The sequence below is a fragment of the Eubalaena glacialis genome, chromosome 3, assembly GCF_028564815.1.
Source record: "Eubalaena glacialis isolate mEubGla1 chromosome 3, mEubGla1.1.hap2.+ XY, whole genome shotgun sequence".
NCBI classification, from domain to species: domain Eukaryota; kingdom Metazoa; phylum Chordata; class Mammalia; order Artiodactyla; family Balaenidae; genus Eubalaena; species Eubalaena glacialis.
The window spans coordinates 162,935,429-162,962,626 of NC_083718.1; the positions used below are offsets into that span (position 1 = coordinate 162,935,429).

The window sequence follows — 27,198 nt, forward strand, 5'->3', positions numbered from 1 at the left end:
ATGGCCGCGCGCCCCGGGCCGCTCTGGCTGCTGGGCCTGGCGCTGTGCGCGCTGAGCGGCGGCGGCGCCTCTGGCCCGCGCCCCTCGCCCGGCTGCCCGCAACGGCCCCTGGGCCCGCGCGAGCGCCGCGACCTGCAGCGCGAGATCCTGGCGGTGCTCGGGCTGACCGGGCGGCCCCGGCCCCGCGCGCCGCCCGCCGCCGCCCGGCTGCCCGCGTCCGCGCCGCTCTTCATGCTGGACCTGTATCGTGCCATGGCCGGCGACGACGACGAGGACGGCGGGACCCCCGAGCGGCGCCAGGGCCGCGCCGACCTGGTCATGAGCTTCGTCAACATGGGTGAGAGCGGGCCCGGGGTGGGCGGCGGCGACCCCGCGAGAAGGCGCGTGGGGGACGGCGGGCCGAGGGGTCCCTCGGGGGCTGAGCGCGGGCTGCAGGGGCGTGTGCGCCACCTTGGGCAGGGCGAGCGCCCTGCTGGGAGCGGGGAATCACCTTGTCGTGGACGAGGACCCGCGGGAGGGAAAACCGACCAGATCAGGGCAGCGAAGTCTCAGGGGGGTGGGGGTCGGTGAGCTGCCGATCCGGCAGGGACAGATGAGGGATATGAGTCCCAGAGGCGTACATTCACCCGCGGCCAAACACACCCGACGGTAAGACGCATGTAGTGTCGGGTGGACGCGGGCAGTGCCAGGAAGACAGTCTGGTCCTGGGGAGGCAGATGAGTAAACAGAGGCTGTGATGCTGTCACGGTGATAAGGGCGGTACTGAAGAGAGGGACAAAGTTCAGCGTGGAAAACCCTGGTCACATCATCAAAGCACCAGGTAGAGATGAGGACCCGGATGTTCTGAGTCCACAGCGGCCTCTTCCCTGGGCCACCTGGGGGCGGGGTGCTGCTGGGGGGTGGGGCAGTGGGGAAGGAGTAGACTCTGAGCTCGGCGGGGCAGGGACTGTGGTCTTGTCACCCTGGGCTCACACCCGGGACTTGGCTTGTCATGGAATGAGTGTCCAGGCCATTGAATGACCTGATGGGCAGCTTGGACCCTCTTTGTTCTCCCAGGTAAAGTCCAGCTTTTCCTCTCTGCAGAAATTATACTCCAAATCGTGGAGCCATTTACCCTTAAAGTTATCAGAGATAACGTTTTCCATTACTAAACTCTCTTTAATCTAAATTCATGAACATATGTCCCCCAACTGCTTTGCCTCCTGTCTGTGGCCAGTGAGGGGCAGGAGTCTGGGCTGAGGCAGACACTAGGCTGGACCTGGGGACCCAAGGACTACAGCTCAGCCCCAGGTGGGGAGAGCTGTGGGACCCAGAGCAGGGAGAGGACCCTTGCCATGGCCACCAGCCTCCCTTCACCTACAGCACCGCTCTTAACCCTCCCAACAGCCCTGTGAGCGACATGATATTCATCCCCATCTCCCAGGTGAGGACAGTGAGGCTCTCAGAGGCAGTGTCTTGCTCAGGACCACGTGGCCTCTATGTGGCCAAGCCAGGACAGGCCCAGGTTGTTTGGCCCTCCATCCAGTGCTCAAGGAGGTGACATTCTGTGTCAGGAGGGCAGGCTTTCAAGGTGGAGAGAGCTTTCAGAGGGATTTCGGCAGAGGAACCCAGGGGTCAGAGTGACAGTAAGTTTTGTGGGTCTTCAGCCATTTGCCTCAAGGAGGCCCGTCCCCCAAAACCAGAGCTCGTGATGGGCTCAGGTGGGGGAGCGAGCAGCAGGAGGCAGCCGTTAACCTCTGCTGAGAGCCCAGTGCCAGGCCCAGGACTTGGGCTGGCGGGTTCTAGATGCCACCTTCCTGGTTAGAGGGCAGGGGTGGGGACTTGGGACAGAGGCGACCACATGTGGAACTGAGGCTGGAGCTCCGTGCTGGGGACAAGCTGACCCCGGGCTCAGGACCAAGAAGAGCTGTGGATGCAGTCACCCTGAGAATGCCTCCGGGGGAGCCGTCCATCTGAGTGAGTCACCGCCTAGCCCATGTCCCTCTTCCCCCAGCATCCCCTGGGGCAAGGGGTGCACAGCCCTGGTGGGAGCTGCTGCTGTGAGTCGAGCAGCACCCTGAGCTCAGGAGGAGCTGGTTGCCCTCCTGCTTCTGCTCTGTGATCTTAGGCAAGTCCCTTGCCCTCTCTGAGCCTCAGATCTCTCCTTGTAAAATGGGGCTCCTAGTGATCTATCCTCAGAGTTGTTGTGTGATAGGTTGACAGAGGGGGAGGGGCAGAAAGTCAGCCCCCTTTTTAGGGTGAACCTGGCCCTGGTCAGTGCTGATCCCAGACCCTCCCAGCTGCTGCTCAGCCTTGGTGTGGATGTGATGGAAATGTCCCCACATGTCTTATAGACATGTGAAACCCAGAAACAGATTCTTAAAGCCAACCAAAGGTGTTTCTATCTGTTTTTGAATAAAAACTAACATTTGAAGTTCCATAGTCCTATAAATACTCATTTCATCCATGCAGCAACTTGTGAAGCTGTTTTTCCAGCCTTATTTCATGGGCTCAGAGAGGTTAAATAACCGACCCAGGGCCACACAGCACGTCCATGGCATCATCCAGGCTGTGGATTCCAAATCCCAGTTTCTTCCCACACCACCTCTGTGTGTTTCATGAAGATCTAAGGCCTCTGACGCTGTGGATTAACAAGCAGATCTTTGTTCAGTGGAAGCCTGGCCTGTGGGCAGTCCAGCCAGCTGTCTGAGGGCCTTCTTTATTCTCACGTACTAATTGCACTAGTAAAACTCCTTCAGTTCGAGTAGTTTTAACTGGTAATTACCTAGGCTGATGTGGGGGATTAGAACCTACCAGGATTGTTTCCTCCTTTGGAGGCCCCGGCTCCAGGCCCCTGAAGGTCAGCGACCCCTGAACCACTGTGGAGTCTAATAGCAGAGTCGCTGTGGCATCAGCGCCCACGCCGAGGCTCCCACACCTGTTGGCTCCAGCTCCACCTCTGCTATTGGCCTCATCAGCTCCTGAGAAGCCAGCCGGGCCTGGTGCTTGCCGGGCCCCTGACCATCAGTGGCACCTGTAGGACCCAGAGGCCTGGGCCTGCCGTCCAGGGGTCAGGCCTCTGCATTTGAGCAGATGCTTTAGGAGCCGTGTCGTGACTGACAGGGCCCGTGTTGGGGGCCAGGGCCGCGGTCAGAGCTGGGGCCAGGGCCGCGGTCAGAGCTGGGCCCTGCCTGGCCTGCCTGTCGATCTCCGCCTGTGGACTCTTGGCTCCCCTTGGCCAGGACACAGTGACGGGGCCGGTGCCCTCGAGGAGCAGACGGAGCCTGTCCCTGGTGCCGCCTGAGCTCAGGGGAGGAGGCCCTGATCTGGGAGGCAGCGCCCAGGTTCTTGTCCCTCCTGGGCCTGCCGTGGACTCCTGCACGTCCCGAGCCACGCCCCTTCCCTTCTCTGGGCCTCTGCTTTCCTGTCCAGTCCACAGCGATGGTGTCAGAACAACGAGGTGTCTCCCAGCTCCGGCCCTGTGGCTCCTCGGAGGCAGCTTCTCACACCACCACCCATCCCTCCGCCCAGCTCCGTGTGACTGGCAGGACCCCCGAGTGCCTGAGCCGGCCCAGCCAGTCCTGAGGGAGGAATGAGGCAGGAGAGACCACCTCTGCATGTTCCTCCTGAGCCCGTCTCCGCCTCCTGTCCTGGGAGCACCAGGTGCCCATGCGCCAGAGTGAGAAACTGAGGCACAAACGGCACTGCAGGCAGAAGTGTAGTCAGAACTGGATGGGCCATGTTCACTTTTGTCCTGCCCTTTCCCTGGACTGGACTAATTCACTCCCGCGATCCTGGGGGGCTGAGGACGGGGGTGGGGATGAGCTGGGGCTGTTGGATTCGGGAGGCGCCGGGCTCAGTGCGAGCAAGGGACCTGGCCCGGGTCCTGCTCAGTCCCCTGACCTCACCTCCGTGAGCCCCAGGGTCACTTTCTTTGGTTCTTTAGTAGGCAATTCTTGCATATTTTCCTGAATTCACTCCACAAATAGTCATGTAGTACCTGCTCAGTGCCAGGCTCTGTTCTAGTTCCTGGATTATAACAGGGAATGAAACTAAGTCCCCCCTTGTGGAGCTGACCTTCCAGTGGGAGAGACAGATAACAGTACATCAGCCACAAGGTGATTGTCACGTGGTCTAGACTGTGACGCCTCTATCTGGAAACCGGGAGGGAAAGGACAGTGGGAGGGCAGGCAGGACTGGGTTGGGGGTTCTGACCTGGGACTCAACAGAATTTGCATCTTGACTCCACCCACTACTCTCAGTGTGATCTGGATTTTCAGTCCACCTCTAGGAATCTCAGTCTTCTCCTCTGTAAAATGGAGATACTCAAGGTACCCACCCTAGGGGCTGTTCAGCGATTGTGTGAGATGACACCCAGTGATGACCACATGCCCAGAACCTCCATGTCTGTGCTTTCATTTCATCTCACATTTACTGTCACATCTTTGTTTAAAAAGAGGACAGAGAGGTTCAGGGTAGTTCGGTGGTTTTCCCAAGGTACACAGCAGGTTGTCTCCCTGCCTGCACTTCCTTTGCTCTTGTCCTACACAGAAGCTGCCTCTCCCCCCGGCCCAGGGCCCATCATTAGGTGCAGTACGTGCTGCTGAATTGGACTGTATTCAATGTGAGCGTGTGTTGTAAACTAGGAACATGATTTTCAAAATACCTTTGTTTTGGGATTTATAGAACTGATGCATATTCACTGTAGAAAATTCATACCATATAGATTCATTATAGAATTTCATGATAGAAAATTCAGACCATATGTCTAGAAACATATAATATGGAAGCTCCTAGTAATCCTCTGTCTACCTCAGGGAGAACCAATGTTTAATCCTTTAGCTTAGCCCTTCGCCAGCAACCAGCCCTGATATTTTATCAATTTGTGTTATTCTTTTTTACAAAGTGGAATCTAAATGCCCACTGTTTTGCCATTTTGTCTTTCACTTAACAATAAATCCTTTATCCGTCTTGAAAGTCGACTATTAAGTGACCACATTATTTTTCTTTTTATCTATCTACCTTTTATTCATTTATTTTTATTTCAACTTTATTGAAGTATAATTGACATATAAAATTGTAAGTTATTTAAAATGTACATCAGGATGATTTGCTATACATATACATATAACATTCCCCCCACCTAGTTAATTAACACAGTCATCACTTCACATATGTATTCTTTTTTGTGTGTGAGAACATTTAATTTCTACTCTTTTAGCAAATTTCAAAATTATATAACTGTGTTATCAACTATAGTCGCCGTGTTTTACATTAGCTCCTCAGACCTTATTCAACTTATGGCTGAAAGTTTGTACCCTTTACCAACCTCTCCCTATTTCCCCCACCCCCACCTCCTGGCAACCACTTTTCTACTCTTCTGACTTTTTAACTTTTTAAAATCCACATATAAGTGGTATCATGAAGTATTTGTCTTTCTCTGGCTTACTTCACTTAGCATAATACCTTCAAGTTTCATCCATGTTGTCGTAAATGGCAGGATTTCCTTCTTTCTCATAGTTGAATAGCATTCCCGTGTGTGTGTGTGTGTGTGTGTGTGTGTGTGTGTGTGCGTGCGCGCGTGCGCCTTATCTTCTTTATCTATTCATCTGTAGATGGACACTGAGGTTATTTCCGCATCTCGGCTGTTGTGAATAATGCTGCAATGAACATGGGAGTGCAGATATCTTTGTTTTTAATTGAGATATAATTGACATATAATATTATCTCAGTTTCAGGTGTGCAACATAATGATTCAATACTTGTACATACTGCAAAATGACCACTACCATACTTATACTTTTTTCTCTTTGATATTCTGTTTTTATTTCCTTTAGATATATATCCAGAAGTGGGATTGCCGGATCATATGGTGGTTCTATTTTTAATTTTTTGAGGAACCTCCATATTATTTTCCATAGTGGTTGCACCAATTTACATTCCCACTAACAGTGCACAAGAGTTCCCGTTTTCCCACATTCTCACGAATACTTGTTATCGCTTGTCTTTTTGATAATAGCCATTCTAACAAGTGTGAGGTGATAGCTCATTGTAGTTTTGCTTTGCATTTCCCTGTGATTAGTGATGTTGAGCACCTTTTCATGTACCTTTTGGACATTTGTATGTCTTCTTCGGAAAAATGTCTATTCAGTTCCTCTGCTCATTTTAAAAATTGGATTGTTTGGGTTTTTTTCTGTTGAGTTGTATGTGTTCTTTATATATTTTGGATATTAACCCCATATCAGAAATGTGGTTTGCAAATATTTTCTCCCATTCGGTAGGTTGCTTTTTCATTCTGTTGATGGTTTCCAAAGGTATTTCTCTTTCCAAGAGTTGAAGGTGGGTCTCTTTTCTCCAAAACCCTGTTTGGCCGTCAGAATGGTGTGCCCTATGAATCCCTGATGACTGACTACTCCTCCCCGCCCCCATCTTCTCAGTCTTTTCTCACCCTTCTGAGGTAAATGACTACTATTGCCCCTAGGTGACAGGGGAGAAGTTTAGTCTCAAAGAGTATAAGTGACTGGCCCAAGGTCCTGGGTACCCAGATCCAAAGGAGCAGATATGAAAACTGGGTCACAGCCATGAGGAGGGTTGGCCTTGGAGGTGGGAGAGCACAGTGGGGAAGACCAGGTTTTAGTTCCGGGTCTGCTACTTGAGATGTGTGAGATTTTGAGCAGGTTACTTAAAGTCTCAGCATCTCAGTTTCCTCATCTTTAAAATCAGGATAATAATACCTGTATCATAGTGCAATGGTTATATAGGTTAAGGCATTGAAAAACTTAGCAAGTGCCTGGCACCGCTCAGTAAACAGCAGCCAGAATTATGAGGAAGAGCCTGCTGTGTTTGTCTACCCTCCCGCCCCCATCATTTACTTGGGGACCTGGAGCCGAGTGGTAAGAGCACGGTTCCAGGATCAGATCCCCATTCTACCACTTGTTTTTAGTGGATGCTATGGTGCTCCCCAGATATTCTCTTTGGGACTGAGTCACTTGTTGCCCCAGCTGCTTGGAGAGTGGCTGCTGACAGCTGGGTCCTTCTCTCGGCATCAGCCCACCAGCTTCTTGCTCAAGGTTGGGCACCTACCTTGAGGGCACCCCACATCCAATGACTGGCTTATTGGGGTATAAATGCCCAGCCCCCTTGCCTCAAGGAGGGACAACTGTGAAGGGCCATCAGCCCAGAGCTCCCCGTGCAGATGGGATGGGCTGGCCCTTTTGTGATTGCGTCACTGTTCAACTGTGCCCACTCCTGCTCCTTCGTTCCCTGCAAGAACACTCTCCACTAAACCTACCCACCCTGCCTGTTGCCCAGGAAGTCTGACCTAAGATATATTTATATGATTTTTGTGTAAGTTATTTACTGCTGTGTGCCTCAGGTTCCTCATCTGTAAAATGGGAGCAATAATAGTTCCTGCCTCCTAGGATGGCTATGAGCGTTAAATGACTTACTCTATGTAAAGGGCTGAAACAGTGCCTGGTAAATGCAAAGTAAATGTTAGCCTGGTTTGATTGTTTGTTTGTTTTTAACCTAAGTCCAGCTGGTCAGTGACAAAACCAGAAGTAAAACCCAGTTATTTCCTTTAACTGCTGGCTCTGCCCCCTGAGCAGCAGCCATTCCTTCAGAACAGTCTAGGGCTCTGAATACAGGAAGGGTTCTGGGGAAGCCAAAGGCTGCAAGACCCAGGTATGGAGAAGGTTGGATCCTTCAGTCTGAGGTCATTGTTTCACAAACACTCCTGGGAACCTACTGTGTGCTGTTGCCCTCCCTGGTTATCTTGGTGCCCACTCCAAAGCACAAGCCCCAGCCCAAGATCTGCTCATTACAGTGGGAAAGATAGGCCCACAGACAACTCAATGTAAATGATCACAAAGTGGGAGAAATGGCCATTCCCCCACTGAGATATGAGCATGAAGGTTCAGTGCTGCAGAAGACAGACCAAGTCCCTCTCTCATTTGTGAGGGAGGAACAAGGCCAGAAGAGGGGGAGGAATGAATGGCCTCCTGGCTGGGGGACAGAGAAGGCTTTGAAGGAGGTGGCATTGTGCTGGACCTTGAAAGAAGGGTAGAACTTAGTCAGAAGCAGGTGAAAGGAGAATGTGTCCAGGCAGAGGGGAGGCATGAAGGTGAAAAAGCTCTCAGCCTGTTCTTGGAACTCTAGTTCCTCAAGTGAAAATCCACTCACGGCTTCTCCTGCTTGGGATCCTTCTGCGTGTTCCTTCTTGCCAGCCTGGCACTTGGCGTTCGACATTATAGTCCAGTGGAACCCTGCGGTGTTCCCTTGACATGTCCCCAGCCTGATGAGGCTGTGGATGGGGAGAAAGAATGTAGACTTTGGAGACAGACACACCTAGACTCTAATCCAACCTTGGGGGCTTCTGGGTTTGGTCTTGTGCAAATCAGTTAACTTCCCTGATCTTCGGTGTTCTCAGCTATAAAATGGGGTGAAGAATGCCTCTTTCACAGGGTTGCTGTGGTTGCCAGCCTCCAGTATAGTTCTCAATGATCCCTGCCTCCTGGTTTTCACACCCTTGTGTCCTCCCACACTGGGCCAGCGCTGGTCTATGTGACCAATAGGATGTGACAATAGGGATGCTGTGTCACTTCCAAGATTAGGTTATAAAAACACTGCAGCTTCCGTCTTGGGCTCTACCCGCCACCCCCCAAGATGATTCATTCTGAGGAAAGGTCATGTCGTGAGAGGTCCACATGGGGAGCCTTCTACCCTCAGCCACAAGCGTGAGCTTAGAAGTGGATCTGTTCGTCCAGGTCAAGTCTCCAGAGACCACAGCCCCACCTGACAGCTTGACTGTCACCTCATGAGAGACCCTGAGACAGAGCCACCCAGCTAAGCACCTGGATTCCTGACCCTCAGAAACCATGGGAAATAATAAGTGTTGGTTGTTTTCAGCTGCTATATTTAGGGTAATTTGTTACACAGCAATAGATAACTAACACAGTTAGGTAAACAGTAACAAATATGGCCTGCATAACGTGCCCAGGATGGTGCCTGACATACAGTTCAGTGCTCAAAAAATGGGAGCTGACACATTATTTCCCACCTCCGTGCTTTGCCTCAGATACTTTACTCCATTTCTGCTTGTCAGAATTCTTCCACCACTCTCAACTATGTTTTCTAGAAAAGTGTTCTCTGACCACTCCTCCCTAAGGCACCTCCACGAGCGCCCTCCACCTTGATCATCTGTATTTCTCTTAGGAATGGAGTTGCTTTCTGCCTGTCTGATTTGGGGGCACGTCTAGTCCCTTTTTCTCCTTCCCACACCCCGGCCCTACTAAGAAACTATGAATAACCTCAGAACGGGGACCAAATCTGACTCTGGGCCTGGATGGGTGACACATAAGCAGGGCCAGCCTCCTGTCTTTTTTTTTTATTGTTGCTTTTTTTTTTTTAATTTGGCCACGCCGCACGGCATGTGGGATCTTAGTTCCCTGACCAGGGATGGAACCGACGCCCTCTGCATTGGAAGCGCAGTCTTAACCATTGGACCGCCAGGGAGGTCCCTCCAGCCTCCTCGTCTTTGCAGATCACCCTGTCCCTCCCCTGGGACCCGAGTCCCTGCAGGGACCTGCCTGGAGGACAGTGGCCTCAGCAGGCCACCTCTCAGGCACCTGTTGATGGAAGAATCTTGTGGAGAGGTGGTTCCCCCATACCATTATCGCCACCCAGAAAGTCCAGGGCCACTCATTTTACACGGGCTTCAAGTCTGCAAGTCCACGTGAAGGGCCCCTAACCTGACACGTGACCCCCAGCAAGTCTCTGCTCCCCTGGGCCTCAGTTTCCCATCTATGCAGGGTTGCCACGAAGGCCTTTCCAGCTCTCACAAAAGAATGTGTCCCCCACCCTCCCTGCCCACTGATGGGGCTCCTCCAGGGCTGAGGCACAGGGCGGGAGGACACCCGCCACTCCTCATGGGCACCCACTCCCCACGGGAGAGAGGGGATGTGTCACCGTGACCACGTCTTTCTGGAAAGCCCCACAGTTCAGGTCTTTCCTGGGTTTGAACTGGAGGAACCGCATCCTTCTTGCTCACATCTCCCTGGATCTATTTTTGGCCTTGGCGGGCTTGATGTGGTGCAGTGGGCAGGTTGTTCCCTTTTAATTTGGGCTCTGAAGCCGGCTGAGGCCTGGACCGGTAATTATAAGCACAGAGCCATTTATGGAAACAGCTCTTGAAAAAGTCAGTAATGAGAACTGACTAAAAATACCCCCAGAAGTGAAGCGGGGGGCCTGCTCTGGGCAGCGCTGAGAATCCTGGGTGGGAGGAAGCCCTGAAGAGGCAGAACCGGGAGGTGATGGATTCTGCAGCTCACTCGGGACCCGCACGGGCCGCGGAGACCCAGGTGTTTCCTTAGGTCTAGGGTCCCCCTCGGCCTTGTTACGGGCAGGACCAGCCAGACGGGCCCACCCCATCCGCCTCCGGGGCCCCGAGGGAGCCTGTCTCCACCTCGGGGCTGGGCCGTGAACGGAGGCGAGTCCCACAGTAAAGTGAGAACATAGGTGGCTTGGGTTGGAAACCCTCGGTGACGTGGAAGCCACTCCCAGACCAGCAGGACGCCCAGCCCAGGGGCTGCGCTGCTGGATGCTGAGCCGCTGTCCTGGGGACCAGGAGCCCTTGGGATGAGGGGCCGGGCATCCCCTCTCTGGGCCCCCGGGACACGAGGGGCTGGATGAGCAGACCGCTGAGGCCTCTCCCGTTTCCACCCCACATTGTTCAGTCTCTGTCCTCAAATTGGTCACCATCCAGAGGGCAGATGAACCAGCGACGGGGACACCCAGGACAGGGAAAGGGAGAGACCGGCAGGCTGATGTGTGTGGGGTCAGAGGCGGGCAAGGGGGCTTTCACAGCTGGACTGAGAAGAAAGTAGCCTTTATACTTGGTGGGATGGGGCAACCCCGGAGAGAGCGGCTTCGAGGAGGGACTCCAGGGGGAGGGTGTTTGCACCAGAAGGCCCAGGAGGCCGTGAGGATGGGCAGGGCCAGCCTGTGTGGGTGAGGGGTGGTGGCTGGACAGCAGAGCCAAGTGTAAGACCCTCCCATGGACCCTGAGGGGCTGGGGAAGGGTTTGAGGGCAGGAAGGACTGTCAGGTCAGAAGATGCCATTCTCTTAATAGCCACACTGGACTGGAGGAAGGGGGTGTCTTTTGAAGTCTTACTTTTTGGTCAGGAACAAGACAGATTTAGGTTGTCCGGGTGACTCTACATTTTGCTGAGGGCACAAAAATAGCCAAAGCCAATGTAGGTGTTGGGCAGGTGGCATCTGGAGGTCTACCCTGAGCTGTGGGTGCAGGGCCTCAGACATGGAAAAGCAGAATGAGGGCCACAGACGTGGTGGTGGAGGCCGCCTCCTCCTGTGGGCCCTCCCCTCAACCGTGGGATCCGGAGGTGGTTTATCAGTGGCTGGAGGAGAAGGCTGAGGGTCCAGTTAGCACTCACTGGTGAATCGTGACTGTTTATTGTTCTGGGGGCTGCATTAAGGCGATCCAGAAAGTAAATTAATTTGCTGCTGCTTCTCCAGACAGAAAAGCTGGTTCAGTGATTGAACATTTTGGGCAGCTCTTTATAATTTTGTGGAAAATAAACATGTCAAGGTGCCTATGGAGCCAGACATACCTTTGTCTGCTCCCTGTGCCCAATGAAGTGCACTGTGCCTGTCTTTTCATATCTTTGCCAGTGTGTCTTTGGGAATCTTGTGTCAAAGGATAAATTCATATGTAATTTTGCCAGGGTATTGCAAAAGGATGTTGCCAAATTCCTCTCCATGGTATCCCTACCAGCATCATGTGAGAATACGCACATCTGCGCTTACCTATTTCCTTCTCACAGGCCATACTGAGCACCCAAGGACAAGCCCCCCATCCCTTCCAATCCTCTTGAAACCATCATGCTCTGTATTTTACTTGCAATAGAAATGACATCCCCTATTTTATTTGTCTTGTTTGTTTCTATTCTGTCTCCCCTGTTAGGCTGTAAACACTGTGAATGCACTGTCTTGTTCTGTCTGTTCACTGCTGTGTTCCCAGTGCAGAACAGACTCTTACATACCGTAAGAACTTGATAAATTTGTTTATAAATTGAACTTGATAAATGAATGAATAAATAAATGAATGATGAGTACACTTATTCAGAAAACAATCACTCAAAATCTCCCCTTCCCCTCCACCCATGGCCTTGGAGTTGCTGACATGGCCTTCGGAGGGTATCTCATCTTGGCTCAAAGCTGGGAGATTGCAAGTCAGGCTCATCCCAAACTCCTGCTGAACAGCCATCCCTCCCAGTCCATTGCCTGACTGTTTACAAAGTACTTTCATGGGCTTGTGAGGAAAGCTGGGTGTCTCCTCATTCTCAGTTCACACAGGAGAAGACCAGGCCCAGAGGGGATTTCCATACCTGGTTAGTGCAGGGACAGGCCTGCAGTGAGGCCCTGACCACTGGCCAGAACCCTCCGGGCTGCCCTAAGCTGCCTCTCTGGCTAAAGCAGGCTCAGTCTGCACAGTTAACAAGGGGGAAATAGAGGTGCCAGAAAATGCTTTCCCAGAACACCAGCTTTTGGGAACTCTCTCTCCTAATACAAAGCCACAAGCACTGAAAAACCTGCAAATCCACAGGTGGCCTCGCCCTACCCTCCCCACTGACTGTCAGATAAAAGAGTTACTCTCTTTACCCAGTTCCACACTCAGGACATTTCACCAATTTCTGATGAAAATCATTTTCCTAAAAATGTCCCACCTCTAGTGCTTGCTGGGGTGGGCAGTTTCCTGTGCTGGAACTATTGCGGGGGTGGGGGGAGGGGTGGGCATCGATTTCACAAACCCACAGGATGGAAGTTTGGAACTGGGGTCAGCCCAGGTGAACAGGGCTGTCTTGACCGCACGCGGGCCCCCAGCTCAGCAAGGAAGAGAGGCCACAGAGTTTGGTGCTCGCAGAAGCTGGCAGGTTTGTGGTTGTTCCCTCAGTCCTGGATACAACATGAATGAGTCAGCGTCAGGCCTGCAGACAGAGGTTCCCAGTGACCCACCAAGGGTCACCCACTGTGCCTTGGGGGCAGATATACTTAAGAATGCTTTGAGAGGGGTCGGGCTCAGGGCATGGCTGAGTGACCCCTCCTTATTCTCAGGGCCACACCCTGTGACAGCCAACAGCCTGGACCTATTTCATCCTGCAGATCAGGGATGCTTACACAGCCATGTAACTGAGGTGGTCTCTGCTGTTACCGAATCCACAGAAATTGTCCCTAAAGCTGTGTGTGTGAGTGTGTCTGCAGGGAGGAGGGGACTCGTGTGGTGATAATCATGGCAAGCATCACTCGGCAAAGGTCCAGAACCCTGCCCTCTGTGCCCTGCCTGTATGGGAGGACCCAGATCCTCCTGTGTCACGCTGCCCCTGAAACAGCCTGGATCGTGGCTGGGCATTTACTGCGGGTCCAGCACCCTGTCAGACAGTGGAGGTTCTATTTCCTCTCCTCCCTGGTCAGGGGATGAAACGCCCATCTCCTGCCCAAACATGTGTCCCCTGGCCCCGCCCAGCACAGCTGTTTGCCCATCCATCACCGGACCAGGTCTCCACCGCAAGGACAGGAAGTGCTCCCACATCCGCCTCTGCCACCAGCCTGGTGACTTGTGGTCTCTGAGTCCAGTAGCCAGAGAGAGAATTTTAAAAAAGACTCACAGACATGTAATTAAAATCTCAGTGCTGGTTTTGGGGGAAGGCTCTGGGAGGCTCCCGCCCCTGCTTTGCGGAAACACAGATTTTTAGTGTTTGAAAGTGACAGGAGGCTAAAGTGAGACGCTCTAAATATACTGTCCTGGGCATTTCCGGGCAGCTGGGGAAATATGGGGTTTATTCTGCTCCTGTGGTCTCTTGCCCAGACTGTTAGAGCAGCCCTGCCACGGGCCTGCCTCGGGTCCCCTCCAGCCTGGGCTTTACCCTCGCCTCCACACATAGCTTCCACTCTACCCTTAAACCACACTCCCTTGCTGCCCAGAGCCCTGACCCCCCACTGGCCAGAGCACAGCCCACGCTCCGAGGCCAGAATTCCAGCTCTCCGCAGTCAGGCCACAACCAGACTTATGCCCTGAGCCGCACATTGCTGGATGGTGGGTGGCCCCAGCACCCCACACCTGCGCAGGACCTCTGCCTAGAATGTCTTCTCCCCCACCTTATCCACCTACCAAGACTCAGTCCCATCCTTCAAGGCCAGTTCAGGTGTCACCTCCTCCGGGAAGCCTGCTCAGATCATGCCATGGGACCCTCCAGCTTCCCCAGCACTTGACCCAGCATCTCCAGGAGCTGTCATCCTACCTTGCCTCTTCCTGGTTCTTTCCATGTCTCCTTCCGGCCCCCCTTCCTGCTTCCCCTTGTTCCAAAAAGGGTCCTGCCATCCTTTCACCCTTTGCTGGGTTTTATGGCTGTTGTTTTCCCTGCCGGTGCTGTCGTTCCTCAGCTTTAGGCCTTTGCTCAGGCTGGACCCTGCCTCTGCAGTGTCCTCCCTTGACATCGTGGCAAATTCACTCTCACCCCTCAAGGCCCAGCTCCAAAGCCCTCTCTCCCCTCAACTCCCATCCACACACCGGCTGACTCCAGGAGCCCCATCCTGCTCAAGTGCACTCAGCTATGTCCCTGCTGCCACCGTGGTCCTTTTCTGCCTTGGGTCTGATGTCCATCTCCCCAGAGGAAGGACCTGTCCTGTGCCTCATCTGTGGGTCCCAGAGCCAGCAGGGTGCTGAGCGGGGCAGGCTGGGTTTGGGGCTTGTGGACCAGACATGGACACTGCCCTTGTGGCACCACCGTGTGCCAGGTGCCGTGCCAGGCGCCTCACGACACAGCTCCCGGAGCCCTCTCGGCACCCAGGAGACAGAGCTGGGACAAGCCTGTTCTCGAGGAGGGAGCGGTCCCACACTGACTGCCCAGGCCCCAAGATCCCACCCAGCCCTGCCCACCCCGGAACCCGAGCTGGAACCACAAGTGACCGCCAGTCCCACTTTGTCTTGCAGTGGAGTGGGACCGCAGCCTGGGCCACCAGGAGCCCCAATGGAAGGAGTTCCGCTTTGACCTGACCCAGATCCCGGCGGGGGAGGCCGTCACGGCCGCGGAGTTCCGGATTTACAAGCTGCCCAGTACCCACCTGCTCAACCGGACCCTCCACGTCAGCATGTTTGAGGTGGTCCTGGAGCAGTCCAACAGGTGACTGCCCTGCGCCCCACAGGCCCGCTCAAACCTCTGTCGGAGTGTCCGGCCCAGCCCTGGGTGCCGGGGGGGGGGACATTTCCCAGAGGACAGAAGGGGACCTTCCTGGGCAGCCCACCCTCAGAGAAGAAAGATGGTTGGCCGGAGGCCTCATGTCACCGTGGGGAGAGGCCCAGCATCAGTCCTGGATTCAAGTCCCCATCCTACTGTCCTAGCTGTGGGACCATGGACAGGTCACTGAGCTCCTGAGCCTCAGTTTCAGCATCTGTACACGGGCACAGTAACACCTTTGTACGGTAGATGCAGTGAGAAAAGGCATGTAAGGCACCCAGGCCAGAACCAGGCGGGGTAGATGCCCCACTAATGGTCCCCCAGGAGGGCACTGGAAACAAAGGCAGCTGTGCCGGCCCTCGGTTAATTGTTCTTTCGTGTCCACAGGGAGTCTGACTTGTTCTTTTTGGATCTTCAGACGCTCCGATCTGGGGACGAGGGCTGGCTGGTGTTGGACGTGACAGCAGCCAGTGACCGCTGGCTCTTGAACCGTAACAAGGACCTGGGACTCCGCCTCTATGTGGAAACAGATGATGGTAAGACTCCGGTCAGCAGCGAACCTTCCCCTGGGGGCTCCTCCAAGGAAGCCGCTGGCGGCAGACGCAGCTGGAGCCCCTCACGTGGCCCTGGAGGCCTGGCCTTTCCCACCTGTGCCACTGGGGGATACCTCCACCCCTCCGCGGGGCTCAGTGGGTAGAGAGTGAGGGTCCCGCAGTGCGGGACAGCAGGCGACCCCCTACCAGCCGAGAGTCCCTCCTCTCCTTCTGCAGGACCAACAGTTGTGTTGCTCAGAGTGAGTCCATGTTTTCCCTCCCCAAGAAATGGGAGATTCTTTCTACTCTACGGAGCTGCCTTCTGCACCAGGAGTTTCCGCCCTGGGCTGGGCGAGGGGAAGCGCTCACACCCTCAGGCTCTGAGGCAGAGGCCTGGGTGTGAATCTCGGCTCTGCAGCCTTCTAACTCGGTGACCTTGGCAGGTTACTTACCTTTCTAAGCCTCGGTTTCCTCATCTGTAGAATGAGGATTCACACCTTCATTCATTTAGCAGGTGTTTGGGGGAGAGCCTCCTGGTGGGCCCAGGGTTGGTGTGTCTGAGGTGCAGCAAAGGGCCACCATGGCTGGAGCACACGAGACAAGGCAGCGACTGTGAGGAGGTTGAGAGAAGTGGGCAAAATATTAACTATGAAATAAATGTTATTTTATTTAACAGCAGTGGAGGAGGACAGGATCTGATTCAGCTTTTTATCAAACAACCCTCTGAGACACTCCCCCTCAAGGGGGTGTAGCATCTGTCCCCCTCCTTCAGTGTGGGCTACGCTTAGAGACTTGCTTCCCAAAGTATGCCGTGGGCTGGGGCAGTACCTTTGCAGGGGCAACCTGAGCGGCACCCCTCAGCCGGGTGCTCAGGCTCCCATGAGCACGTCATGTGGCTCCCAGACACCCTTGATCTGACGGGATGGGAACAGCACTTCACCTCCGTGGTCTTCGTCCCCAAAACCCAGAACCCCAGTCTCACCATGAGAAAAACATCAGACAACCTGAAACTGAAGGACATTCTACAGAATACCTGACCAGTACTTCTCAAAACTGTCAAGGTCATCAAAAAACACGGGAAGTCTGAGAAACTGTAACAGCCCAGAGGTGCCTAAGGACTTGTGATGAATATATGCCAATGTGGGACCCTGGGTGGGATCCTGGAAAAAAGACACTGGAGAAAACTAATGAAATCTGAGTAGACCGTGATGTTTAGTAAATAATAAGATACCAATATTGGTTGATTAGTTGTGACAAATGTGGTTCCAGGACAGTACATGCTGGGGACACAGGTGTGGGAACCGCTGACGTGGAGGTGGATCTGGGGGCGGGGGGACGGGAGTAGCGCGCCTGGGAGGAAGGGTGACGATGGAGAGGAACGACATGGCGCCCAGGCTTCCCCGGAGGGACGTCGCCTCGGGGCCTCCGTGCGCCAGTCCCCGGGTCCCTCCAGTCCCGCCTGACGGTCCGGACCGGTCCCGCCTCTCGCCTTTGCGGCCCGGGAAGCTCGGCGCCTCGAGCCCTCGGAGCGCGGAGACGGAGAGGGGCGGCGGGGAACCAGCCGGGCTGGCGCGTCACCGCCGGGGGCCCCCTGCCCTGTGACGCGCGGGCGGGGCGCGTACGGCTGCCGCCTGTCCCCGCTGGGCCCGGAGCCGGAGCCCCAGCCGGAGCGGAGCGGACGATGGCAGCCCTGCGGCTCCTGGAGTCTGCGCTCGGGCGCCGGGTTCCCGCCGGCCGCTCGGTGCCCGCGCTGGCGACGGGCGGTGTGTGCGGCTTCGCCAGCAGCGCCCGCGCGCGTGCCAAGTCCTGTGCGGACCCCGTGGAGGCCGTGAGAGACATCCGGACGCCGCGAGGATCATGGTCCGGGGCTTCGGCCTCTGCGCGATCCCGGAGAACCTGATAGGGGCGCTGCTCAAGACCCGCGTGAAGGACTTGACCGTGGTCAGCAGCAACGTGGGGGAGGAGAACTTCGGGCTCGGCCTTTTCCTGGGGACCAAGCAGATCACCCGCGTCGTCTGCTCGTACCTGGGGGAGAACTCGCTCTGCGAGCACCAGTACCTGGCGGGCGAGCTGGAGCTGGAGATCACGCCCCAGGGCACCCTGGCCGAGCGCATCCGCGCGGGGGGCGCCGGCGTGCCCGCCTTCCACACCCCCACGGCCTACGGGACCCTGGCCCAGGAGGGAGGCGCACCCAGCAAGTACTTAGAGGACGGCCACATCGCCATCCTGAGTCAGCCCAGGGAGGTGAGGGAGTTCCACGGACAGCACTACCTTCTGGGGCACGCCGTCCGTCACGGCCGAGTTTGCTTTGGTGAAAGGGTGGAAGGCCGACCGGGCCGGAAACGCCATCTTCAGGGCCAGCGCCAGGAACTTCAACGTGCCCATGTGCAAAGCTGCGAGAACCTCAGTGGTGGAGACTGAAGAAATTGTGGACCTCGGGTCGTTTGCCCCAGAGGACATCCATGTTCCTAACATTTACATAGATCGAGGAATACAGGGAGAAAAATATGAGAAAAGAAATGAGCACATAATGATCTGGAAAGAGGATGATGAAATATGCAAGTCTGCAGATAGTATAAGGACACGGATCATCAAGGGGGTAGCTCTTGAATTTGAGGACGGCCTGTATGCCAATTTGGGCATAGGAATCCCTCTTCTGGCCACCAACTACATCAGCCCCAGTATAACCGTTCATCTTCACAGTGAAAATGGAATCTTGGGCTTGGGTCCGTTTCCACTGAAAGAGGAGGTGGATGCAGATCTGAACAATGTGGGCAAGCAAGCAGTCACCCTTCTTCCTGGGGGCTGTTTTTTCTCCAGTGATGAATCATTTGCCATGATTTGAGGCAGACACATTGACCTAACCTTGCTGGGAGCCATGCAGGTTTCCAAATACAGTGACCTGGCTAACTGGATGATATCCGGCAAGAAGGTGAAAGGAATGGGGGGTGCGATGGATCTAGGGTCCAGTACCAAGAGCAGAGTGGTGGTCACCATGGAGCACTGCACCAAGGCTAAGGAACCCAAAATTTTGGAGATATGCACCATGCCGCTGAATGGAAAGCGGTGTGTGGACTGAATCATCACCGAGAAGGCCGTGTTTGACATGCACAAGAAGAGAGGACTGGGCTTCCCTGGTGGCGCAGTGGTTGAGAATGTGCCTGCCAATGCAGGGGACACGGGTTCGAGCCCTGGTCCGGGAAGATCCCACATGCAGCAGAGCAACTAAGCCCATGCGCCACAACTACTGAGCCTGCACTCTAGAGCCCGCGAGCCACAACTACTGAGCCCGCGTGCCACAACGAAGAGTAGCCCCCACTCACCGCAACTAGAGAAAAGCCCGCCCCAACGTAGCCATAAATAAATAAATAAATAAATAAATTTGAAAAAAAAGAGAGGACTGACCCTGATCGAGCTCTGGGATGGCCTGATAGTGGAGGACATCAAAAAGGGCACAGGGAGCACCTTTGCCATCTCCCCGAATCTCAGACCCATGCAGCAGGTCGAAACCTAGCCAGAAAGTGAACCTTGGTCCCAGACCGTGTGCTTCTCCCTTTAACCTCCTGGATTGCATCCCGAGAAAGCCGCAATCATATTTCTACATTTCACCAGCATCTGGCCGGCTTTCTCCTGCCGTCCCAGACTGGCTGCCACCGGATAGGCTTTGTTCTCTCAAGAGGCACATGCCTTTAATTAAAAACAAAAGGAAAACAGAGGCATTGACCTTATATGTCCTGTGAGTTCTGAGAAAGCTCTGCTCCAATCACCCTCCTCCCTGTCTGTGATATTTACATTAAATTCTATGTAGCTTGAGATGATCCCATGGGAAAGGTTTTACTGAAGTGCCTGCTCTTGTGAATGAATCATGAAATGTAGGGAAAAGTGATGGGGGAGGAACATCTCCACCCAGAGTCTGCGGAAGGCACCGTTTTAGTGTACTGGAACAATGAAAACATACACACATAAATGTGAATTTGTAACCAGGAGAAACGCTGTCTAAATTAAAGATTTTTTCCTTTGGCCCTATTGACTTTCCTTCTGGGGCCTTTCATTTTGTTGCTAAGTTTTGTTTCCTTGTAGCCTCACCTCCTCTGCCTCTCACATTTCTCCTCCTCGTAGCTAAATAGATGTCTCTAGAAGGGAAGCAAGACCGTCTAGGTGGCCAGTAAACTGGTAATAGGGGCAACTGAAGCAGGAGAGACTGTTTGGTGCCGACGTTCCACCAGGAAGTCTTCTCTGTGAATAAACAGCTCACCTGTGTGTGGCCAAAGGCTGCGGCTTAGGATGGGAGGAGTTCTAGAAACCCGAGCGATGGACATAGATGGGTTTTCTCTTCTTAAATCATAGCGTTCCTGTGTCGTCCAGATCAGACACTTAGACCCTTCTTCTCTGTAACGGAGCCTAAACCAGCCTCTTGTTCATACTCCCTTGAAACTCATGAGGGGCAGTGAGGTACTTCATCCTGAATCCACAGTCTCACAAACTAAACAGAAAAAAATGAGTTTCCGTTTGCGTGCGTGTGTGCGTGCGTGCGTGCGTGTGTAGGTTTCAAACCCAGGCCTGCCGTGGAGCCCACGTTTTCTCAATGCGGCTCTAGGGCTGCACAAAATGGATGGGAGCCCGTGGGTAAGAACAGGAAGCTCCAGCTGGTCAAGGAAGGTCTTTCAGAGAGGTCTCCCTGAAGCCTCACCCTGACAGGAGGCCCGGATTCTGGAGTGGAGAGACAGTGCACCTGAGGGGACAGCCACAGAGTGTCAGGGGACCGTGACCAGGCGGGCAGTGGATGGACGTCGTTGAGTGGACTGTGCAGCACCTTCTGGGGCTTCTGGGGAAAAGGACTTGATCTGCCCTGCATGGTGGGAGAAGTCCTCCAGCAACAGCCTGGGACAGGCAGAGGTTTCCAGAAGCAGACGAGTTACAGGGCTGTTAAACAGTAGAAAGAAGGAAAAGCACTGAGTTCCTACTTCTCATGCGGTGAGGAAATACCCTGTGGGACAAAAGCACACCTGGTCACAGCTGGATCCCCTCCAAGGGTTTCAGCCAGGCGTCCTGATTGTCCTTCAACGTGGCACTAGGGTCACATCCATGACCGCAGGCTGAGGTGGGGCAGGGGCTGCAGGGAAGGGGCAGGTGGCACCCAGAGCAGAAAGAGGCCTTGGGGAGAGATGGGAGCAATCTTGGCCTGGCCCAGGAGGAGGGGGCATGAATCCCCAGGGATGGGATAGGTCAGGGGGGCTGCCAAGACATCCGGGCCCTGATGGGGTAGTCTCAGAAATGGGGGGAGGCTGGAGGTGTCGGGGGCCTTCCTGGCCCAGAGGAGCAACATCTTCATCTGGACCTGTGTGCGAGGGGAGGCCACAGTGTGGCCCCCATCTCGAGGTGTGGCCACACATCCCATGTCTCTCACAAAGGGGACAGCATGCCTGCCAGCACCCTCACAGGTCAGGTCTAGAGGCAGGGACCCTGGGCCTCAGAGGTTCCTGAAGTTCCTGCCTCTGCTTTCTGGAAAGGGTCCTGCCAGAGCCAGGCAGCCTGGGGGCCACCACTTGGACAGCCGGGGCCTGCCCTGTGACCCAATCTCTCTGCGCCCAGGAGACCCCAACACGATCCTTGACCAGACAGTTGCACAAAGAAAAGCCTACAGTGAACACAGCCTCGGGAGCACCGAAGGTCCCCCTGGCTTCTCAGTGGACAGGGCTCTCCAGGGACTCACAGGACAGGGCGGCTGCACACACAGGCCTGGAGGGCTGCCGGGCCAAGGCCGCTCCATGTGACCACCAGGTGTGGAGCTCTGCTCCAGTGCCGCATGGACGACAGCCGCCCTCCTGCCCCCGTCGCTCCACGGCCTCCTCCTGGTGCCCTCACGGGCCTTTCCCTCTGTGGCGGGGCTGCTGTGTGTCTTGTGGCTCTGCATCCTCACGGGCCTGCTGCTCTTCCTCGTGACCCTAACCTGCCATGACCCAAACTCCCCGAACGGCTTCTCCCTGGGCCCCTTCCAGTGTCAGCTCCTGTCTCAGCAGTGTCATCCCTGAGTGGCACCTCTGATGGGCCCAGTGCATGTTTGTGCCAGGTGATGTCATAGGTCAAAGGTTAGTCTCTGGTCGATTAGTTGTTTAGTCAACTCTGGCCCATGGACTCAGGGCTAAAGCACAGCTGTGTAAGGCCGGCGATGTCCTTGACCTGTAATGTGCAGTGGAGGATCATGAGACCCACTAATAGAACACATATGTTTATGTATGTGCACATATGTACACTTGCTATATAAATGCACACGTGTGTGTACACATACATATATGTGCATGTCTGTATATGCCTGTGCATCACTGTTGCAACATTGGGGTGAAATGTACATGGAAGTGGGATGTTCCGCCCAGTGTTATAAGAAACATGAACACTGAGCTTGTAGTCATCCCCTGTTGTATAGTCTGAGAAAATTCCACAGGGAAAGGAAATGAAGAGGTTCTATCACATTCTCATCTTTATGATGAAAGCCAGGAAATAAATGTCTAAAGATGAACTAATATCTAAGTATTCAGATGTATCCACTCAAAGGAATTTTATACATTTGAAATGTTCATAGCTGACACTTAAGCGAGAAAATGTTTATGTGGAAAAATTGGGAAAAATACAGACTTCTTTCTTACGCTCACAATTTAAATTAACATATGAAAATATCACAGAAAAATGAAAATGGTGTGTTGTAGCAGGGGAGGGGTTTTATGGGTGATATTTTTTCTAAGTTTCGTTACAGTTGTTGTTATATATCACTTTGACAATTAAAAAACAAGAGGTCATTGGAACTACAAAGAGGTACAGGAGGATAGTTTTATTGGTGGAGGTGACTTCCAGGGATAACCAGTGTGTTTTTCCGGCGTCCTCAGGCTTTAACAGCTGCGGGTAAAATCCCAGTTTTACAAGCATCACTACGCCTAGGCTGAGGCCCCAGTCATGTCTCTGCCCACAGCCTTTTCTCTCTTTCTTCCTTTTCAAACCACAAACCCGCTGGTTAAGAACGTAAACGGATAAGAAGGGCTCTGGAATTAGATGCAGGTGTTTGAACGTGGACTTGGGGTAAATGTCTCTGCCCGCGGAGCCTGGGGTCTCTTTTGGGGGCATCGGGACGGCGAGTGGCCTGCTCTTGGGCGGTGCTCAGCAGAGCAAGCACTGAGTCCTGGCAGCCGCTCCCGCCAGCCGGGTGTTGTAAATCCTACACTGATCCCCAGAAAGGATGGGGTGGAAGGTAGAACTCGGGCCTCAGAGCCCCGAGATGGGTGGGAACCCTGGTTCTGAGAGTCCCCGGTAGTGGTGCTCTGAGCCGTCACCGAGGGGCTCTGATGTTTCTCAGGGAAATGATGGGTCTGGCGTCACCATGAAGACTGGTTGAGATCATCACGTGAACTGACTGAAAGCTGTAAAGCGCTGTCACAACTGGCAGTGCCCTGGACCGTCACTAACCCCGAGCCTGTGCTCACGAGGACCCTCCCCCTCTCCTGCAGACCTGCCCGCTGGGGGCTGGGGCTGGACTTGGGACTCGGGTCTTCAGAGGAGGAAACCGAGGCCCAGTGGGTCCCCTGCAGCCTCAGGCTCCGTGCTCCTGGCCCGCCCACAGAGAGGTCCCTGCTGTGTCCCCGTGTAGGGCCCCACCCTCGAGTGACCGCCCTCTCTGCTCTCTCCGTCTCAGGGCGCAGCGTGGATCCTGGCCTGGCCGGTCTGCTGGGGCAACAGGCACCGCGCTCCAAACAGCCTTTCGTGGTCACCTTTTTCAGGGCGAGCCCCGGCCCTGTCCGAGCCCCTCGGGCGGTGAGGCCCCTGAAGAGGAGGCTGCCGAAAAGAACCAACGAGCTGCCACCCCCAAACAAACTGCCGGGGATCTTCGGTGAGGTTGGGGACCAGGTGGTGGGGACAGAACCCTCGTGGCCTCAGTGGGGTCAGGCTGATGGTCAGTCACCCAGCCACCTTTCCTGACACCACTTTGCCCCTGCACCCTGGGGACCAGCCACTGCACGGTCTCCAGGGCTCTGAGCATCTGCCCTCGCTGCCCCTGCCTCCCTGAAGTCCCTTCCTGCCCTCCCTGGCTCACCAGGCCCCCCACACCCCCCGTCAAAATCAGGTGCCCCTGGTGGCCCTCGGTGCTGCCCCGGGCACCCTGCAGGATCCAAGCGTTTGTGTGAAGGTGTCCCCACCAGACCAAGCCCCTCGGGACCAGAGCCCCCTGGTGCCCTCCTTTCCTTCACGGAGAGCCAGGCTTTGCTTGGCCTCAGTGGGAGCCACTTGTCCTGTGGAATGGGCTTGGCTGGAGAGGCGGATGAGGTCAGGGGTGTCTCTGGAGGAAAGGAGGAGGGGCTGCTGGACGGCAGAGGGTCCCCGGGCTGTTTATTGGACCATCGGGAGTCACAGGCTGAAAGTCAGGGGAGGCTGGGCTGAGCGTGGGGTGACTGTGACCACGGGGAATCATCTGGAGCCATCGAAGGTTCTTGACCTGGGTCACGGCGCCAGCAGAGCTGCAGAGATGGGCTTTATGAGACCAAATGGGTTAGTTTCCCATCATTCATTTATTCAACAAATGAGCCCATCAGGGCGTCCCCCGCCCCGGGAGCTCCCCGTGGTAGGTGCACAGAGCAGGAACCCCAGCGAAGACCTTGCCCCTTCTGTCCCCCGCAGACAATGTCCACGGCTCCCACAGCCGACAGGTGTGCCGTCGGCATGAGCTCTATGTCAGCTTCCAGGACCTTGGCTGGCTGGTAATTCCTGACTCTCCTTCTTTCCTAAATGACAGTCCCCACCTTGACGATGGCAAGTGTATGTCCAAGAAGAGGTAGAATCATGGGGGATTTGGATTTTCTTGGTTTATTTTCCTCTGTGTTTTTCCAAGTTCTCTAAAGGGAAAATGTGTTGCTTTTGTAGTGAAAAGTGCTTTTTTTGTGAAAACCATGAAAATGGAGACTGTCTGAATCCTTAGCCATAAAATGTCAGAGCTGCAGCAGGAAAACTGAGGCCAGGGTGGGCAGTGCCTCTGGCCTCTGCTGTGACTGGGGGTGGGCTGGGGAGGACGAAGCTGAGCGCTGATGGCGCATGAAGGGGACGGAGATCGTGCCCAGCCCTGTCTGCTGAGGGTCTTCGGGTGGATGTCAGGCCTCTGGGGGAAACTGCCCTGGGAGGGGCCCGAGGGTGGGTTGATGGGCCCTGCGGCTGAGGGAGGGTAAGGGGCAGCCCTGAGTTGTGCTGTGACAGGTGCTGGACTGGGGGGCTCGGGAGGGGCACATGGATGGGACTCACCTTCTCCCATTACCTGCCCCCAGGACTGGGTCATCGCCCCCCAAGGCTACTCAGCCTATTACTGTGAAGGGGAGTGCTCCTTCCCACTGGACTCCTGCATGAACGCCACCAACCACGCCATCCTGCAGTCCCTGGTCAGTACCGCGTCCCTCTGCCTGGACGCCCAGGGGAGGGGTTTGCGGAGAAGAGGGGCGCGTGCAGCCAGCAGGTGATGGCAGCACTGCTGTGTCAGGGAGCTTTCTCCACATGGAAACCTTTCTGCGTGCAAGTGCAGTGAAATCCCACAGCCGTGCAGCAACTGGTCCCCGTGTGGGCCACCCCCAACCCGTGCACCTGAACACACGTGCACTAGACTCTCGCTGATCGGTGTGCACACGTACACATGTGCACGTGGGGGACTTTCACGTCCATGCTGTGGGTACCAGACTTATAAAGGCCCGCCTGCTGGTGGTCAGAGGCACAGCCCGTGCATGATAGGCGGGCATCCCACATGGCTACTTGTGCCCTCGGAACACACACGTGCACCATGTTCACTGGCGCATTTGGCCTCCTGTGTGTCACACATACCCTCAGGGTCGGGGTGGGTGATGCACGTGTGGGTTCTGCCCCCTCTTCCTGTGCAGGAGTCACCAGGTACCCCATGCCCTTCTGGTTTCCCCTCCCGTTCCTTTCCCGTTGGCTTTTTTCTGGGTCCCTCTCGGCTCTTTGTGTCTCTACAGGCTTTTGATGCCCCGCTGTCTGGGGTAACTTTAAATGCTGAAAAAGTTTCTAATAGGAACACTGTTGCTGCTGCTTATTGCTAAGTGTTTTAAATGTTTTTTTGTGCTGAGGCTTCTTTCTAGAACATTGACCTGGACACTCTAGTTACAGGTTGTTCAAGGGGATGCCCTAGAGCAAATGAGTTAAGAAGGCAGCATGGACCCCAGGATAATGCCTCCTTTCCCAATGGTCACATGGGATTTGCTGGACCCCTGGGGAGCTGCCTTCCTTGAAGAAGGTCAGGGGTGATGGAGCCTGTCCTGGCAGCAGGCTGCTCAGAGCTGGGGCTTCTGGGGTAAGGCTGGGCTCTGGGGACTGGGGGCCAGGCTGCTGGACAGGGCCCCCCATGAGACGGCTTCGCCCAGGTCCTGCTCAGCGGCCTCCGTGAGGCCTGGGAGGTCCCGGTGGATGGAAGCAGGTTCCCTTTTCTCTCCAGCCCCTGACAGGCTGGGGAGCTGCCTTCCAGGCCCTTCCACGTGGGGCCCCGATGAAGAGTCCAGGGTGAACGGCAGCTCATCCTGCCGAGTCTCCAGATAAATATTTTTGTACAGGCTGCAGGAGCTCACTCAGTTGGGCTGCCTTTAGGGGTAGAGCTGTTTGGAGGAGGGTAGCGGGATCCCCGTGCCAGGTCCCAGTCGTGCCGCGGCCTCGGCCTCAGCCACGGAACTGGGCAGGTGACTCGGTCCCTGTGCCCTCAGTGGTCATCTGCCCAGAACAATCCCTGCCTAGAAATTGTTAGGAGGGGTGGAGGTGCTTTGAGAAACAACAGTGTCGGATACCCCAAGGGTGAGCCTAGAAGTCTGGCCGCTAGCAGGTGTAACACGGACCTTCACCGGCTCGCAGTCTGGAGGGGGAGACGGACCAGAAACAGCTCATGCGGACAAGACACGATCAGGGACGTTGCAGAAGCGCAGGGAGGAGAGAGGAGCAGAGGGGACCGGGGGGCGGCGCTGCAGGGGCGCAGGCAGGACCTGGCACACGTGCCGGGGACCAGCAGGGTCAGGGTCGTCCTGTCTGAGGGGAGGGGCTGTGACAGGAGCCACAGGTGCCCAGGCTGGGCCTGAGGGCAGCGGCGGGGTGGCCAAGGGGGGCGGGGCCGGGGCAGAGTTCGCGCCAGCACCTGCCGGGCTGCGTGGGCGAGATGGAGCCGGGGAGGGGCGAGCGGCTGGAGCCCGGGCGGCAGGAGCTGGGGGCTGGGACGGGGTCCCCGCGGCTCTCACGCGTCTGCCTGCCGCCCCCTCCCCGCCAGGTGCACCTGATGAAGCCTGACGCGGTCCCCAAGGCGTGCTGCGCGCCCACCAAGCTGAGCGCCACCTCCGTGCTCTACTACGACAGCAGCAACAACGTCATCCTGCGCAAGCACCGCAACATGGTGGTCCGCGCCTGCGGCTGCCACTGA

General features: G+C 55.3%; 2 protein-coding genes across 2 annotated transcripts; both read left to right on the forward strand.

The window, feature by feature from the left end:
* Nucleotides 1–27,198, forward strand: LOC133087396 (bone morphogenetic protein 8B). Its single transcript, XM_061184436.1, has 7 exons — nucleotides 1–337; nucleotides 14,988–15,177; nucleotides 15,619–15,767; nucleotides 23,446–23,640; nucleotides 24,426–24,505; nucleotides 25,064–25,174; nucleotides 27,049–27,198. Exons 1-7 carry the CDS (start codon nucleotides 1–3, stop codon nucleotides 27,196–27,198), a joined length of 1,212 nt encoding a protein of 403 aa, XP_061040419.1.
* OXCT2 (3-oxoacid CoA-transferase 2) lies at nucleotides 17,446–19,278 on the forward strand. Its single transcript, XM_061187222.1, is given in 4 exon segments — nucleotides 17,446–17,602; nucleotides 17,605–18,050; nucleotides 18,052–18,901; nucleotides 19,163–19,278. Coding segments are annotated over 4 exon segments (1,569 nt in total).

Bases quoted from the DNA above. Each gene is read 5' to 3' on its own strand.
- LOC133087396 (XM_061184436.1), top strand. From the start codon at position 1: ATGGCCGCGCGCCCCGGGCCGCTCTGGCTGCTGGGCCTGGCGCTGTGC. The intron at 15,768-23,445 runs GTAAGACTCCGG...TCTCCGTCTCAG, and splicing joins CTATGTGGAAACAGATGATG to GGCGCAGCGTGGATCCTGGC. The intron at 25,175-27,048 runs GTCAGTACCGCG...CCTCCCCGCCAG, and splicing joins ACGCCATCCTGCAGTCCCTG to GTGCACCTGATGAAGCCTGA.